The sequence below is a fragment of the Somniosus microcephalus genome, chromosome 12, assembly GCF_052327205.1.
Source record: "Somniosus microcephalus isolate GS21.2 chromosome 12, FLI_Smic_1.0, whole genome shotgun sequence".
In the NCBI taxonomy this organism is placed as follows: Eukaryota; Metazoa; Chordata; class Chondrichthyes; order Squaliformes; family Somniosidae; genus Somniosus; species Somniosus microcephalus.
The window spans coordinates 62,208,405-62,226,140 of record NC_140998.1 but is presented as its reverse complement, the minus strand read 5'-3'; the positions used below and the strand labels follow the sequence as shown (position 1 = coordinate 62,226,140).

The following is a 17,736-nucleotide window of genomic DNA, read 5'->3' as shown; positions in this document are numbered from 1 at the left end:
AATCAATATGCTGTTAAAACCCCAGTTACACCTAATTCAACAAGGCCTAACTTTTAATGGGATATTTAACAACAACAATTTGTATTAATATAGCACCTTTAACGTAGTAAAATGTCCCAAGGCACTTCACAGGAGTGTTATTGGACAAAAAATTTGACACCGAGCCACATAAGGAGAAATTAGGGCAGAGGACCAAAAGCTTGGTCAAAGAGGTTGGTTTTAAGGAGTGTCTTAAAGGGGATAGAGAGGTGGAGATGTTTAGGGAGGGAACTAGAGCTTAGGGCCTAGGCAGCTGAAGGCATGGCCACCAATGGTTGAGCGATTAAAATCAGGGATGCTCAAGAGGGCAGAATTAGAGGAGTGCAGATATTTAACAGTGATATTACCGTGGAAAAGCCCAAATTTTCATCAGTTTCACTGATTACAGTGATTGCCGGCTATGGGGAGGGGTTGCCACAGTGCAGTGTCAGAGTAGTGAATGACTGACCGCAACTTTAGGTTTTCCATGTTTAGATGCGCAAGCACTACATCTTGAAGTTGCGATCAGTTTCAAAGGGGTAATAACAGCGAACTAATAATAGCAAAAGCTGTTAGTTTGCTGTTGTTACCCACCGCCGTAATTCCAGACCATTAATAATTCCAATATGAGAGGAGACCCTGGAGTGTAATTGATACAATATTCTTGCTCCTGTCAGGGGGCCCACTAGTGTTCAGTTACACAATATACAAGTAGAATATTTTACAAATATAATTTTTGTTCCCTTAATGATGGTGCACAGGTCTTCAGCACCAAATTGGCTTTCCCAACCTGCAATGTATCGTATGTGCAATGGATGCACAGCAGGCTTCAGTGTCTAATGATATGGGTCATCTGCCCCTGATGCCGAGCATCGCATTATTGGCTCCAAGGTCAATCCAGGGAATTTATTTCCCTTTACTTTGGTTGACAATTAGTTCTGTAGGGTGTTTCTTATTGCGCTTCCCATTCACTTAAATATTTTGTGTATGATCCTTTATGTAAGTGCCGTATAGTGTTCATTCATCTGACATTTAACCAAGAAATTCACAGCAAAAGACAGTGAATTAAAAAATAAAATAAATATGTCCTGTCTCACAACACTTCTCTATTCTGTACGTAAGCTTATGTATGTACTTACCTAAGAAGCAACGTTTCCTGGTGTTTTGGTCCTCTAAATGTAAAAGATGATATAAAGTAGTTATTATTAAGACCCTGAAGTAATTCGTCCATAAACTGTTTTGCTTCACTCGTCACTAAAAATTCCATTTACAGTAGGTTTGTAAAAGTCAACAAGGTATTTTGAAGTTCAAAACCCTCTCATTCTTATTCCTTACTGTATTGAAATCTACCTCTGTCCATTATCAGTTCTCTAGTGGACCTCTTTGGCTTCTCTTTTGTGTGAAGTTATAACTTTTTAATTTCTCTCAGAGGGTAAATCTGTTAAATTTATCCGCATCAGACCATTCAGACAGTCAGTCCATGAGGTCATACCAGTTTATTATTACATCATCTTTCAACAGTACAAGCCACAGAGATAAGGATATAGGCCTAGAAATTCAGTTAAGGCCCGCCAGCAGGCTAACGGTCAAAAGTTAGCGCTGCGCGCGGAGCCAGTTGCGCCCGCCAGAAATTCACTTTTAGCGCCCCAAGTCGGAACCGGGCACTGTTCCAGGGTGTGCCCGCCTCCGCTTGGGGCGCTGAAAGTGAATTTCAGTGCTCCAGCTGCCGCTGCGCCACCCGATGTGGTGCGGCAGGCTGGGGTACTGCAGGCCTCCTCCTTCTCTTAAGGAGGAGCTGCCTGCAGCCGTGAGATCGCCGCTGGATTCTGCCGGCAAATGAGCCGGCACCACGGAGAAGTGCCGGGCTCGCGGGAATCAACCACCAATGCCGCGGGGGGGGTGGTGTAGGAGGCCGGGGAGGGAGGTGCGGGCAGGCGGCCGCCGAAAAAGCGGCCGGCCGCACCTCCACCTTAAAGCGCCCCAGTAGCGCAGCAGTACGGCCCCGTTTTTCCAGCGCTGTTTGCGGCCGCTGCAGAAGAGGCGGCCGCAACTAAATATGGGGTTTGGGCCGGAAGCGGGGCGGAACCGGGGCACTGCGCACACTGATGACGTCATCGGTGTCGGCGGAGCGCTACCGGCTACCGCCGCCATTACCGCAGCGCTGAATATCAGCGCACCCTCTTACACTGGCGCAGAAACCCTCTTTGGGCGAAAAGTGGGCGCAAAGCCTACTGAATTTCTAGGCCATATTTTCCACCAATGAGGTATAACAAATATCTCCAAAAATAAATCTGCTGCGTCATAAGACATTATGGTCAACTTCACCACTGATGTATTTATCAGCACATTGCTGTCAAATGATATATTGTTTTCAATAAATTTATAGCAGATAATGAATTTCTGTCTAAAAATAAAGCCAGACTACCACATATTGAATATAAAGTATTGATTGTTAATTTTAATTATTCTCTTTAACCTCTCATCAGAGGTCCCACATCACTGTCAATATGTGTCAGGAAATGGTAAAAGACCAAGTACAAAAAGGGAATTGATCTTATTTCTAAAGAATGCTTGGAACCTTAGCTTCTCAAACATATATCTTTATTCAGTGAACACAGCATGTGAATAATTCCAATTTTTAGTATGTGAGAAGTGGAAGCCCATATAGAAATCCTTCCAACTACCTGGACACTGTGGCCTAGAAATTCAGTGACGTTGCGTCCATTTTACAAGCGTAAAATGGGCACCAAAGTGTCCAGTATGACGGGCGGCGTGTGCACGTACATTCTGAACTGGAAGTGCCCGCCATATTGGTATAGCCATTAAAAGGGTCATCCAAGGCCCACACGTATAACAGGTGTAGGCCCTTTCCATCTGCCTGTTTGATGCCGCTTTACCAAATCAGTTTGCCCTGAATGCAGCCAGTGCCAGGCCTGCTGTGCTCAGTAAAATGTGGTCTACATGCGGCATAAGCAGTGGTCCTTAAAGCAACCGCTGGAGGCCACCATCAAAGAGGTAAGTTTTGTAATATATACTTACCTGAATGTGGAGTCGGGAGGAGCACTCATGCTCCTCCCGGCTCCGCTGCCTCTCTGAAGACCATTGATGGCTCCCCATCGCTTCCCTCCCTCTCCCGGTTGCCCTCCCTCTCTCGATCTCCCCTCTCCCTCCCGGTCTCTTCACTTCCTCTCCTGTTCGCCCCCTTCCATCCCAATTGTTTCTGCCCCCTCTCCCAGGACCTACCTGAGGTGCCAATGATGGTGACACAGTGGCCTGAAATTGAAATCCTCTTCACCGTGAGCTGCCTTGAGATGTGCAGCAGGTTTCTGCAGTTCACCAGCCTCGATATTGGGCCTCGGGCCTACCCCTTCCAGTACAGAAATCGTTTCCTGTGCCCAGTTCGCACCGGCAGGCTGGCACAAACCAATTCCTAGACTCATCTATTCACAGTCACACAGGTTGCATCTAAAACAACGGCTCTTGATAGACTTATTTTGTCCTTCCAACTTCTACATTTCCCAATGTGTACAACAACTTGTATTTATATGTAGTTAGCATGTGGAAATTTTCCCAGGTATACCCTGTCCACAAATAGGATAAATCCAACCCAGCCAGTTTCCCTCCTATCAGCCTACTCTCAATCATCAGCAAAGTGAAGGAAGGAGTCATCAACAGTGCTATCACGTGGCATTTACACTCCAATAACCTGCTCATCGATGCTCATTTTGGGTTCCGCCAGGACCACATGGCTCCAGAGCTCATTATTGCCTTGGTCCAAACATGGACACGACCTGAATTCTAGAGGTGAGATAAGAGTGACTGTCCTTGACATCAAGGCAGCATTCAGCCAAGTGTAGCACCAAGGAGCCCTAGTAGAACTGAAATCAACGGGGATCAGGAGAAAAACTCTCATAACTGGCACAAAGGAAGATGCTTGTGGTTGTTGAAGGCCAATTATCTCAGCCTCAGGACGTCGCCGCAGGAGTTCCTCAGGGCAGTGTCCTCGGCGCAACTATCTTCAGCTGCTTTATCAATGACCGTCCCTCCGTCATAAGATCAGAAGTTCGCTGTTCGCTGATGATTGCACAGTGTTCAGCCCCATTCACAATTTCTCAGATAATGAAGCAGTCCATGCTCGCATGTAACAAGACCTGGACAACATCAAGGCTTGGTCTGATAAGTGGCAAGTAACATTCACGTTACACAACTGCTAGGCATTGACTACTCCAACAACAGAGCCAAATCAACTGCCCTTGACATTCAATGGCATTACCATTGCCGAATCCCCCACCATCAACATCCCGAAGGTTACCATTGACTAGAAACCCAAGTGAACCAGCCACACCAATGCCATGGCTACTAGAGCAGGCTGGGTATTGTGGTGAGTGACTCATCTGACTCCCCAAAGCCTCTCCAACACCTACAAGGCACAAGTCAAGAGCGTGATGGAATACTCTCCATTTGCCTGGATGGGTGCAACATTCAAGAAGGTTGACACCATTCAGGACAAAGCAGTCCACTTGAGCAGCACGCCATCCACCAGCTTAAAGATCCACTCCCTCCACCACCGGCATACCATAACTGCAGTGTGTCCTGTCTACAGGATGCACTGCAGCAAGTCGTCAAGACTTCTTCGGCTGCACCTTTCAAACCCACGATGTCCACCACCTGGAAGGACAAGGGCAGCAGATGCATGGGAATACCATCACTTTCAAGTTCCCCTCCAAGCCACGCACCATCCCACTTTGGACATATATCGCTGTCCATTCATTGTTGCTGTGTCAATATCTTGTATTTATATCGCACCTTTAATGTAGTAAATGTCCCAAGGCTTCTTAGGAGTGTTATCAAACAAAAGCACGGCCACCAATGGTGGACCAATTAAAATAGGGGATGCATAAGAGGCCAGAATTGAAGGAGCGCATAGGTCCCGGAAGGTTGTATTGCTGGAGGTTACAGAGATAGGGAGGGGCAATGCCATGGAGGAATTTGAAAACAAGGATGCAAGTTTTAAAATTGAGGCGTTGCCTGACCAAGAGCCAGTGTAGGTCAGCAAGCAAAGGGGTGATGGGCGAACAGGACTTAATGAGAGTTAGAATACGGGCAGCAGAGTTTTGGATAAGCTCAAGTTTATGGAGGGTGGAAGTAGGTGGTCTAGGTGATGGTGCGGATATGTGGTCGGAAGCTCATCTCGGGGTCAAATATGACACCAAGGTTGCAAATGATCTGGTTCAACCTCAGACAGTTGACAGGGAGAGGGATGGAGTTGGTGGCGAGGGAATAGAGTTTGTGACAGGGACCGAAGACAATGGCTTTGGTTTTCCCAATATTTAGTTGGAGGAAATTTCTGCTCATCCAGTACTGGATGTCGGACAACCAGTCTGACAATGTAGAGACAGTGGAGGGGTCGAGAGAGGTGGTGATGAGGTAGAGCTGGGTGTCGTCAGCATACATGTGTTGTGTTTTTGGATGATGTCACCAAGGGGCAGCATGTAGATGACAAATAGGTGGGGACCAAGGTCAGAACCTTGGGGGACACCAGAGGTAACGGTGTGGGAGCGAGAAGAGAAGTCATTGCAGGCGATTCTCTGGCTACAGCTGGATAGATAAGAATGGAACCAGGTGAGTGCAGTCCCACCCAGCTGGACGATGGAGGAGAGGTGTTGGAAGAAGGTGGTGTGATCAACCATGTCAAAGGCTGCAGATTGGTCGAGAAGGATGAGGAGGGATAGTTTATCATGGTCATAGTCACATAGGATGTCATCTGTGACTTTGATAAGAGCCATTTCAGCACTGTGGCAGGGGCAGAAACCTGATTGGAGGGATTCAAACATGGGCACGGATTTGGGAGGCGACAGATGGACTGCACATGGACTGCAGTGGTTTAAGAAGAAGACCCACCACCACCTTCTTAAGGGCAATTATGGATGGGCAAAAAATGCCGGACTTGCCAACGATACTCATATTCTGAGAATTATATGTATATATATATTTCTACATATACCGGAATCTCTTTTTTATCTGGCACCGACGGGACCGGCGTGCCGGTTGATCAAAAAGTCCGGATTACAGAGAGGTATCCTTACCAAGGTACGAGAGCCCCGTACACGGCCACAGGTGCAGGAGCCCCGGTTACACAGCACTTGTGCAGGAACCCCGGTTACACGGCCACAGAGTCAAGAACCCCGGTTACACGGCCACTAATATATAGTAAAACTTACCTGAACCTACTCCTGAATTTTGCCGGTTAAGAGAGATTTCCATCCCTCTCCCTGTCAACTGTCTGAGGTTGAACCAGATCATTCGCAACCTTAGGTGCCGGTTAAAAGAGAGTTTCCTGTATATATACACATACACGTATATATACAGTACTGTCCCAATTAACTCATTATATTTTCCTCACACTTCCAGAATTTGCTGTTCTTGATGAGGAGCCCACTCACCCAATGACTGCTAACAGATTTCCTTTAGCCCCATTCACTGGGTGGATCTTGTATTTTACCATCAACAGAACTCAGAGATGATGCATCTTCCTCCCTGAAGACTCTACAGAGGTTACAAAAATAGCTTCCAATACTGTATGCAATTTAAATGTCTGCTATCTCATCAATTGTAACTCCAAAAGACTTTGTAAAACTTCCAAGAACAACCAGCACAACAGTTGGATGGTGGGATATCCAGCTGGCCTGTCGCGCATTTAGTGAATGCACCTCTTAAAGTGAACAGTCATTCAACTCGGCTAAATTTGTTTTGCTGTCACTCGGAGGATTATGAAGTTGCAAAATGTCTCAGACAAGAGCACATTGGTTATCAGACACAGCATTAGGACTGCTTGGGGAGCAGGTGATAGCACTCAAGCAGGTACTGTTCCCTTCATATAGCAGCGAGGTGCCCACACAAACGCTACAGCAGGCCTGAAGGGAGGTGGCAGACATTGTGAACGCCTGAACCATCACCCCAGGATGTGGATTCAGTGTCATAAGCACTTTGAAGACCTGACCAGAACAGCAAGGTTGAGCATGAGATTTTTCTAGCTATGACACCTGCCATAGCATTTCCACACCCGCCCCCCAGCACTCTGAATACGTCCCTCCTCTGCACCACACATCTTTCCACCAATCACAAGTGGAGAATGTACCAGCTCTCCTAATTTCACTCACTTGTTGCTTGCTGCCTTTACAACAGGCACTAACAGAATTGTATTTTTACCTGGTCACACTGCTAAACATTGCACTCCTCTGCCGATTGCTTTCTCATTTCACAGTGCAGCTACTTTCTTGCACATGACCAGCTCCCCATCCTGCTTGCAACTTTCTGCACACTATATGAATATGCCCCACACATCTACACAATCCTTTTCAACAGCCACTCGCTAACTCTCTCCCTCTCTTTCTGCAAGAGAAAAGGGCTCACTATAAAGGGAGAGGGAGCGCTAGCAAACATCCACGCCCTCAGCAAGATGGAGCTCTAAGCAATAGATATAATCAGGGCATGGAGAGCAAGGAGCATAGGTGACAAGAAGGCTGGAAACCACACTCAGCAGGGTATCTGATTATTACTTGCACCCTTCAAGCAATCATTTATTCAGGCAGCATGGCAACCTAATGCTCGTGGTGCCTTTCATCTGCTACTGTCTAGCCTTTCCATGCCAAGCTGCCCCTTGTCCCTCTTCTCTTTGTCTAGGTCCTTCTCAAAACCTGGAGCCTGAAATGTTGCTTGTCTGTCCGAAAGAAATGTCCTGAAACATTGGAGTAAAGGTATGCATTCTTTCATTCATGCCACTAAGTGACATAAACTGAATTGCCAACATCCTCCCCATTTCTCATCAGAGGTTCTACCAGATGTTTAGAGGCCAACAACATATCTTTTGGTACTTGTGCTTTCCATTTGACAGTTTACATCAAAATATTGAAACCATTTCAGATGACCATGACCACTAATTTCAACCTGTTTCTTCCATTCACCACTTATGTTACTATATCCAGGATACCAAGCCCACTAATGTTGCTGTGGTCTCATAATAGAAGAGTGACATTTGGACTATAAGAGTAGCTTCTGGCAAAATATGTCCTATAATAATACAGCCTCTAGAAAGCCATAAAATGATTGGAAACAGGGTCATTCTGGAGTAAAGAAAATCTGACCAATGTAGACATTCTGGGCACTCAATTTTTTTAAGTAATAAAGTTAACATAAAGATACTTTAAGTCAAGCTACTATTTTCCATTGCTTATAGTCGATGTAAAGAAAAGGAAAAAAATTGGAAAATAGCCTCCTTAATGTTTTCGCTGAGATCCAATCTGAAGATCGATAGATCATTTCAAGCTATACTTTTTAAATCTAATTCATATGAAATAATAAATGAATAAATTAATGAAATTGCATTTATCTCAGTTCCTGCATTTTCGCTGGATTGTTTAGAACATTAATATGTTCATCAAATCATAGGAACAAGAGTACGCCATTTATCCCCTCGAGCCTGTTCTGCCATTCAATTAGGTCATGGCTGATCTGTACCTCAAATTCATTTACCCGCCCTTGCACCATATCCCTTGATACTGTTACCTAACAAAAATATATCGATTTCAGTCTTGAAAATTTCAATTAACCCAGCATACACAATTTTTTTGAGAATAGAGTTCCAGGTTTACACTACCCTTTGTTTGAAAATGTGCTTTCTGATTTCACTCTTAAATGGCCTAGCTTAATTTTACAATTATGCCCCCTTGTTCTAGATCTCTCCACCAGAGGAAATAATGTTTCTTCTGTAACTACCCTATCGAATCCCTTTATCATTTTAAACACCTCGTCTAGACCGCCTCTCAACTTGCCAAACTCAAGGGAATACAAACCAAGTTTATGGAACATGTCCTCATAATTTAACCCTTTATATCATGGTATCATTCTAGTAAATCTAAATCTGTGCTGTACCCCCTCTAAGGCCACTATATCCTTCTTGAGGTTCGGTGCCCAAAACAGAATACAGTACTCAAGATGGGGTCCGACCAAGGCTCTGTACAACTGAAGCATAACTTCCCCCCATCTGTATTCCAGTCCCTTTGAGATAAATGCCAACATTACATTAGCCTTTTTTCAATTAGCTTTTGTACATGTGCAATAGCTTTTAGTGCTTTGTGTACCTGGACACCCAAATCCCTTTGCTCCTCCAGTCTCTTGTTTCTCATCATTACAAAAATATTCTGATTTGTTTTTCTTGGATCCAAAGTGGATGATCATTACGAATGTCAAGTGAAAGAGTCCGAATGCTAGTCTTAGACTACAATTCTCTTTGTTTTCACAATATTCAGTAAGCACTGTCTTACCTTTAGCTCTGAGTAAACTGCTGAGTGTGAAATGAGCCAGCACCTTTTGGTTGCAACAGTGTTTTTCTCTAAGAGTACCACTGTTCAACAAGTCTATCATACTTGTCATCCCGAATAAGATTGTTATTGCACTCCACTTTGCTGTAAATCAGTTCCACATAACGCTTAAAGAGAGTAGAAATATGTCCACCGATCCTGCGTTACAGTTTGTTTACTGCGGTTTCCAGGAGATTTTGGATTTCAATCACGGTTTAATTTTTCACAATTTAAACCACTAATTTCCAAATATAAAGCTTCGATTTGAAGGATTTTTATAATGGTAGAAATGCTCTTTTAAGAAAGTATATATATATAAAGATTACTGCTTCCGTTGCTGCTCCTAAATTTCAGAAGCACCGATCAGGTCATTTGTTCCGACATTATTAATCGCCAGGTTTACAGATGGCCTTGTGCCAAAACAACACGGAGCAACCTGAAGAGGATTTCAAAAACATCTCAGTCACGGGTTACGAGTTAGAATAACATTCAGCTCATCAGTGCAACTATAAAGTCATGGTTTAAAAATATTCAAAAAAAGGAAGTGGCTGGCATTTATTATTTCAGTTACTTTCTAAGAAATCTAACAATTCAGTATAGAAAACTTGCAGTTTCGACATTCTGTAGTATCTTGTGCAAGTGCGTAATTCAAGATTCAGTTCTGTACGGTTCGCTGGATATGCTGTCAAATTATGCAGAACCAGAACTTAATCTGTACTATAATGCAACTGCAATTATTTAGAATGCATATAGCGAACGTGGATGGACACTTTACCGATAGCATAGCAATGACAGTACCCTATACTTTGCGGCAATGTGGTTCAATTTCTTTCTCTCTCTCATCATCATCATCATATATACATACACTAGCTGGGGAGCCCCGCGTTGCGAGGGCAATTTTGGGGCGCTTGGTCTCCCTGCCCCTGTGTGTCCCCCCTCTCCCTGTCATGTCCTCTCCCTGTCCTATCCCTCGCCCTCTGTCCCTCTCTCCGGCCCCTCCCCCTGCCTAGTGCCTGAGGTCCGGAGCTGAGGTCCCCCGCGTATCGCGCGGCTGATGGACGGCCGCTGTGGGCGGGCGGCGGGCGCATGCGCGGTCAGTGCGGGCGGCGCATGCGCGGTCAGTGCGGGCGGCGCGAGCCCCCCGCGATTTCCCGAGGCTCCCCCCCCGCGATTTCCCGAGGCTCTCCCCCCCCGCGATTTCCCGAGGCTCTCCCCCCCCCGCGATTTCCCGAGGCTCTCCCCCCCCCTGCGATTTCCCGAGGCTCTCCCCCCCCTCCGCGATTTCCCGAGGCTCTCCCCCCCCTATTAAATTGTTATTTAATTCCCTAACACATCATTAAAATATTTACCGTAGTTCCCTAACACACAGAAAGTGTGGGGGAAAAAATTGTGAAAAATCAAGATGGCGGCCACTCACCTCGGTTCAGAAGGATAAGGCCCGCCCACACACGCACCGATTGGTCGACCGGTCAGGTCACCGAAGCGTAGGATTGGTCAATCGTCGAGTCACTCGACACTCAACTGTAGGAAGGAACCCGCCGTCCGATTGGTGGACCTCGACGTCACACGGTCGCTAATGAGATGCTAATGAGCGGAACGCTGAACGTTTTTGGGATACCGCGGGCGGGATTTTTGTCCGGCCGAAACGTAAATACGCCTATGACCGTTCCGGAATCGCAAGCTTTCTTTTGAGGCGACGCGCGCGTCGGTACGCTCTGTAACTTTCAAACGTATAGAGAACGGACAGACAGACAGACATCGGGACAGACATCGGGACAGACAGAAGAGCCGCTTTATATATATAGATACACATAATAATAATATTGGGCGATGGTGTGGCCGCCAATAGACAGCTCGGGCGTCAGACGTGCAGTGAGAGAAATGGGCGATGGGCAGGGCTATGGACAAAAGGACACTGCTAGCAGAAACAGCAAGAAGTGAGTAAATGGGGATGAGGTAATTAGGTCGCCAGGGCTATGGGTAGAGGACGCCACTTGAACTGGCACCCAACTACATATGGCAGACATTTTCCTGGTCTGTAGGCTTAGTACCACATTTTGGCCCAGAATTTGCTGGAAAAATAACACTAGTTCACGGCGCATGCCGTTATTAATGCATAAAGCAACCAACAATTTGTGGCAAGGAAGAGATACGCCGTGAGTTGAGAATCACTACAACTTTCTAGACGATTTGGGCTGTTCTGCTGTTAGCCTCACAAAATAGGATCTCGCTGTTAGTCTCCCCATGAGTGCCAAGACATTGTTGGATTTACACTGTTAATACAAATTAAACTCACCGCAGAAAGTTAGGGCTGTGATTTCATGGGTAAGGACTCTGTTAAAAGGGTGGTTTATGGTCCTGACATAGCACTCATCCTTCGAGGTCCAGAAAGGGAACAATTGAAACTGTGGAGTCTCACTCCTGCAGGTAGTAAATTGTTCCTAGAGACTTTTAAAATTTTATTTTTTGCCTTACTTTTCTGTCTCTTTTTTCTCTCTCTTAATCTGACACTTCTTTCCCTCTCTTTATTTCTCTCTCTGTATAATTTGACTCGAATTCACCCTACTTCCTTCTCTGTCATTCACCAAGGTCCCAGGTGCCCCTTGACCTCACCATGCCGTTATCAATTCACACTTCCCACAATTTACGGCGCAAAATTAATTGGAGCTGAAGGGTAAGGAAGAAAATCTAACTGACGGTGCTCACTGCAAGATGCCCCTCTTCAGCAGATTCTGGGCCATTGTATTAATCCACACTGGGGGGACCTCAAGTTGCTTTCTAATTTTTAATGAAATACAAGGGGATTTTAATCATTTCAGTGTATATATAATTAATTAATATGTATATTTTAACCCCTGATATATTTTATCGTGTTCAATTTCTTCATGAAGTAAGTTGTTGATCTCGTACATTGTTGTATTGTTGCCTGTTAAAATTCTCACACCAGGACATTATGGTCATGAAAATGAAAATAGGCAGATTTTAAATGTTCAAGTCATGTTAAACAGGTTTTGAAAGGGTTTAAATTTGGGATGCTGTTCTGGCGTTTAGGAGGGATCCAATCAGAACAGGACCTGTGGTAACTCTGAATGCGGCCAGTGACATAATAATGTGATATAGTTGCTATCTTATATAAGTGGATGCAGAATTTATTTTATGTGTATTATATAACCTGGTCAGAACTATTTTTCCATAAGCCATTGACAGTTCAAAACAAAATCAAACTGTGCTGTCACCACAAGGCAATGCTCACTGCAACCATTGCAACAACAACTAGTAACTGTTGTTAAGGTTTCTGTTATGTCAGTGTTGCATATGTAACATCTTTGTGCTACAGAGATTTCTGTAAATATCATGGGTTGGCTTTAACCTTCACTTAGAATTTCTGTACCATGAAATGGGTTCATATTAACATATGTTATCCAAAAGTGAAATATTCCTCAACAGAATTTGTAGCAAACTGCAGAATGCTGAAATATTTCACAACTACAGACAGTAAGATAATGTAAGGGCTCAGGCTATCAAGTGAAAGAATGAAGACAAAGCAAAACACAGCACAATGCATTATTAATGATTTTCTGTAACTAAAGCAGAAAAATTGCATATACTAATCTCCCCTCACATTCTCACAACTAACAGTGGCAGATGCACTACTTCAATGCATCAAACGGTAGCATAGTGGTTATGTTACTGGACTAGTAATCTGGAGACGTGAGTTTACAATCCCATAGCAGCTGGGGAATTTAAATTCAATTAAATAAATCTGGAATAAAAAGTAATGGTGACCATGAAACTATTGGATTGTTGTACAAATCCATCTGGTTCACTAATGTCCTTTAGGGAAGGAAATCTGCCGTCCTTACCTGGTCGGGCCTATATGTGACTCCAGACCCACAGCAATGTAGTTGACACTTAACTGCCCTCTGAAATGGCCTAGCAAAAAGTAAAAAACCACTACGAAAAAATATAAGAATCAAACCGGATGGACCATTCAGCAGCGGCTATGGACATGACAATGGCACACCAATCCAGTCGACCCTGCAAAGTCCTCCTCAACAACAGCTGGGGACTTGTGCCAAAATTGGGAGTACTACAGACTAGTCAAGCATAGTTATACTCACAGAATCATACCTTTCATCACCATCACCAGGGGTGGCGGCACTGTGGTATACAATCGGGAAGGAGTGTCCCTGGGAGTCCTCAACATTGACTCTGCACCCCATGAAGTCTCATGGCTTCAGGTCAAGCATGGGCAAGGAAACCTCCTGCTGATTACAACCTTCTGCTCTCCCTCAGCTGATGAATCATCACTCCTCCATGTTGAACACCACTTGGAAGAAGCACTGAGAGTAGCAAGGGCACAGAATGTACTCTGGGTGGGGGACTTCAATGTCCATCACCAAGAGTGGCTCGGTAGCACCACTACTATCCGAGTCCTGAAGGATATAGCTGCCAGTCTGGGCCTGCGACAGGAGGTGAGAGAACCAGCACGAGGGAAAAACCTACTTGACCTCGTCCTCACCAATCTACCTGTCGCAGATGCATCTGTCCATGACATTATTGGTAGCAGTGACCATCGCACAATCATTGTGGAGACGAAGTCCCGTCTTCACACTGAGAACACCCTCCAACATGTTGTGTGGCACTACCACCATGCTAAATGGGACAGATTCAGAACAGATCTAGCAGCTCAAAACTGGGCATCTGTGGGGCAGCAGCAGAATTGTATTCCACCACAATCTGTAACCTCACGTACCGGCATATCCCTCACTCTACCATTACCATCAAGCCAGGAGACCAACCCTTGTTCAATAAGGAGTGTAGAAGAGCATGCCAGGAGCAGCACCAGGCGTACCTAAAAATGAGGTGCCAACCTGGGGAAGCTGCAACACAGGATTACATGCACGCTAAAAAGCGGAAGCAGCATGCTATAGACAGAGCTAAGCGATCCCACAATCAACGAATCAGATCAAAGCTCTGCAGTCCTGCCACATCCAGTCGTGAATGGTGGTGAACCATTAAACAACTAATGGGAGGAGGAGGCTCCATGAATATCCCAAACGTCAAAAGCTGAAGCGTTTGCAACCATCTTCAGCCAGAAGTGCCGAGTGGATGATCCATATCGGCCTACTCCCGAGGTCCCCACTACCACAGAAGCCAGTCTTCAGCCAATTCGATTCACTCCACGTGATATCAAGAAATGGCTGAGCGCACTGGATACAGCAAGGGCTGTGAACCTCAACAACATCCCAGCTGTCGTGCTGAAGACATGTTCTCCAGAACTAGCTGCACCTCTAGCCAAGCTGTTCCAGTACAGCTATAACACTGGCATCTATCCGACAATGTGGAAAACTGCCCAGGGATGTCCTGTCCACAAAAACCAGGACAAATCCAATCCGCCTAATTACCACACCTTCAGTCTACTCTCAATCATCAGCAAAGTGATGGAAGGTGTCGTCGACAGTGCTATCAAGTAGCACTTACTCACTAATAACCTGCTCACTGATGCCTAGTTTGGCTTCCGCCAGGACCACTCGGCTCCAGACCTCATTACAGCGTTGGTCCAAGCATGGACAAAGGAGCTGAATTCCAGAGGTGAGGTGAGAGTGACCGCCTTTGACATCAAGGCAGCATTTAACTGAGTGTGGCATCAAGGAGCCCTAGTAAAACTGAAGTCAATGGAAATCGCAAGGTGGGGGCGGGGTGGGGAACTCTCCACTGGCTGGAGTCGTACCCAGCACAAAGGAAGATGTTTGTCGTGCTTGGAGGTCAATCGTCACAGCCCCAGGACATCACTGCAGGAGTTCCTCAGGGCAGTGTCCTAGGCCCAACCATCTTCAGCTACTTCATCAATGACCTTCCCTCCATCATAAGGTCAGAAGTGGGGATGTTCGCTGATGACTGCACAGTGTTCAGTGCCATTCACAACTCCTCAGATAACGAAGCAGTCCATGCCCGCATGCAACAAGAGCTGGACGACATTCAGGCTTGGGCTGATAAGTGGCAGGTAACATTCGTGCAACACAAGTGCCAGGCAATGACTATCTCCAACAAGCATGCGTCTAACCGCCGACACTTGACATTCAACAGCATTACCATCACCGAATCTCCCACCATCAATATCCTGGGGGTCACCATTGACTAGAAACTTAACTGGACCAGCCACATAAATACTGTGGCAACAAGAGCAGGTCAGAGGCTAGGTATTCTGTGGCGAGTGTCTCACCTCCTGACTCCCCAAAGTCTTTCCATTGTCTACAAGGCACAAGTCAGGAGTGTGATGGAATACGCTCCACTTGCCTGGATGAGTGCAGCTCCAACAACACTCAAGAAGCTCAACACCATCCAAGATAAAGCAGCCCACTTGATTGGCACCCCATCCACCACCTTAAACATTCACTCCCTCCACCACCGGCATACCGTGGCTGCAGTGTGTACCATCTACAAGATGCACTGCAGCAACTCGCCAAGGCTTCTTCGACAGCATCTCCCAATCCTGCGACCTCTACCACCTAGAAGGACAAGGGCAGGAGGCGCATGGGAACATCACCTCCAAGTTCCCCTCCAAGTCGCACACCATCCTGACTTAGAAGTATATCGCCGATCCTTCATCATCGCTGGATCAAAATCCTGGAACTCCCTCCCTAACAGCACTGTGGGAATATCTTCAACTCACGGATTGCAGCGGTTCAAGAAGGCGGCTCACCACCACCTTCTCAAGGGCAATTAGGGATGGGCAATAAATGCTGGCCTTGCCAGCAATGCTCACATCCCATGAACGAATAAAAAAAATACCCAGCAACAATAATAATGTAGTACTGTACTAATGCTAAGTCATCTGGGATGCTACTTCATAGCATTCTATTGCATGTAATAAAAGGCACTATACTGGATCAAAATTTCACTGCTAAAATGTAAATTTAATTAAAGTTGGTAACAAAATAACATGAAACAAGACCGAATCTATAAATAGCACACCGCATAAGAAATTGTTCAATATGATTCTTATTCAACTCCTGAAGGAGTACTATGTAATTCACTCTTAACTTTGTTGCTGGTGAGTTAGACAGGCTCCTTCACTTGCGGAATAAACATTGTATTGAATAGCTACGTATTTACTATACTTAGTGATTTGTCATCGTGGAATATCCAGTGATATCAGTTTTTCTACCCATTTGAATGTTAATCAATGACATGATTTAAAGTTACTCTTCTTTCTCTCTGAAGCAATCCAAGAGCAAAGGAAGGTTCAGCTGCTTACACTCATTTTCCTTGTGAATCATGCCAGAACTTACACCTGTTCAAGTGCTAATTAACGTACTCAGGTAACTTGCATGTAGCTCCTTCTGCTAGTGAATAGCGTAACTTTCCAGCTGAACTACAGTGTAACAACAGAGTAACTGACATCGAGGAAATTCAGCGCCAAATTATCTCGAAATTCATACATTTGAGATTTGTGGGATCTTTCTGTGTGCAAATTGGCTCCTGTATTTGCTTACATAACAGTGACTACTGCTAAAGTTACCTATTGATTATAAGTGCTTTGGGAGACAACAAGTCGCTATATACATACATTATATTACTTACATTTGAACTTTTAATCTCCTTTCTGGCATGGTACCATTGGTGGGGCAGCTCTGAATAATTAAACAGTAAATTGACAAGAGGGTGCTGATCTGGCAATAGAGGGTTATATGGAGTACTGCTGTGACTGCTGCTAGGATAGATACTGTTCTCTGCAGCCATGACCGGGAGTTCCAAAGGTTATGTTGCCCGCCCGGTATCAGAATAAAGGATGTATCCTCGCGACTGGAGAAGAACTTGGAGTGGGAGGGGGAGGATACAGTTGCCGTGATACATGTAGGAACCAACGAAATAGGTAGAACTAGGAATGAGGTTCTGCTGAGAGAGTTTGAGGAGCTAGGGTCAAAATTAAAATACAGAACCTCACAGGTAATAATCTCTGGATTTTTACCTAAACCACGTGCAAATTGGCATAGGGACAAACAGATTAGATGGTTAAATGCGTGGCTCAAAGAGTGTTGTGGGAGGAAGGGGTTTCAATTCGTGGGGCACTGGCACCAGTACTGGGGAAAGAGAGAGCTGTTCCGTGGGGATGGGCTCCATTTAATCTGAGCTGGGACCAGTGTCCTGGGGAATCGAATAACTAAGGCGCTAGATAGGGCTTTAAACTAATGAAGAGGGTGGGGGGAGGATTCAGGAAAGAGTAAATTCAAAAGCAGGAAGAGAAATGTCAAGACTGTAGAGCAGAGTAGTGATCTGGGTAACGATAAGCAGTGTTATTCAGGAAGGGACAGAAAGATTAATAAAGGTAATAGGACATTAGTGACTAAAGTGA

At 45.2% G+C, this 17,736-nt stretch overlaps 2 protein-coding genes across 4 annotated transcripts in view; one reads left to right on the top strand and one right to left on the bottom strand.

Annotated features, from left to right (window-relative positions):
* Window positions 1–9,774, bottom strand: part of mok (MOK protein kinase) — a 187,162-nt gene extending 177,388 nt beyond the window's left edge. The window contains exons 1-2 of one of the 3 annotated variants that reach the window (XM_086002956.1): window positions 9,342–9,774; window positions 1,158–1,190 (exon numbers count right to left, since the gene is read on the bottom strand). In XM_086002956.1, the coding sequence (XP_085859082.1) occupies window positions 1,158–1,190; window positions 9,342–9,450 (142 nt within the window). In that variant the 5' untranslated portion in view covers window positions 9,451–9,774. Of the gene's footprint in view, window positions 1–1,157; window positions 1,222–9,341 lie in introns of those variants that run through there. The other 2 variants (XM_086002957.1, XM_086002955.1) reach the window with 2 other exon arrangements.
* Window positions 1–17,736, top strand: part of nemf (nuclear export mediator factor) — a 170,576-nt gene that overhangs the window by 2,152 nt on the left and 150,688 nt on the right. The window lies entirely within an intron of this gene.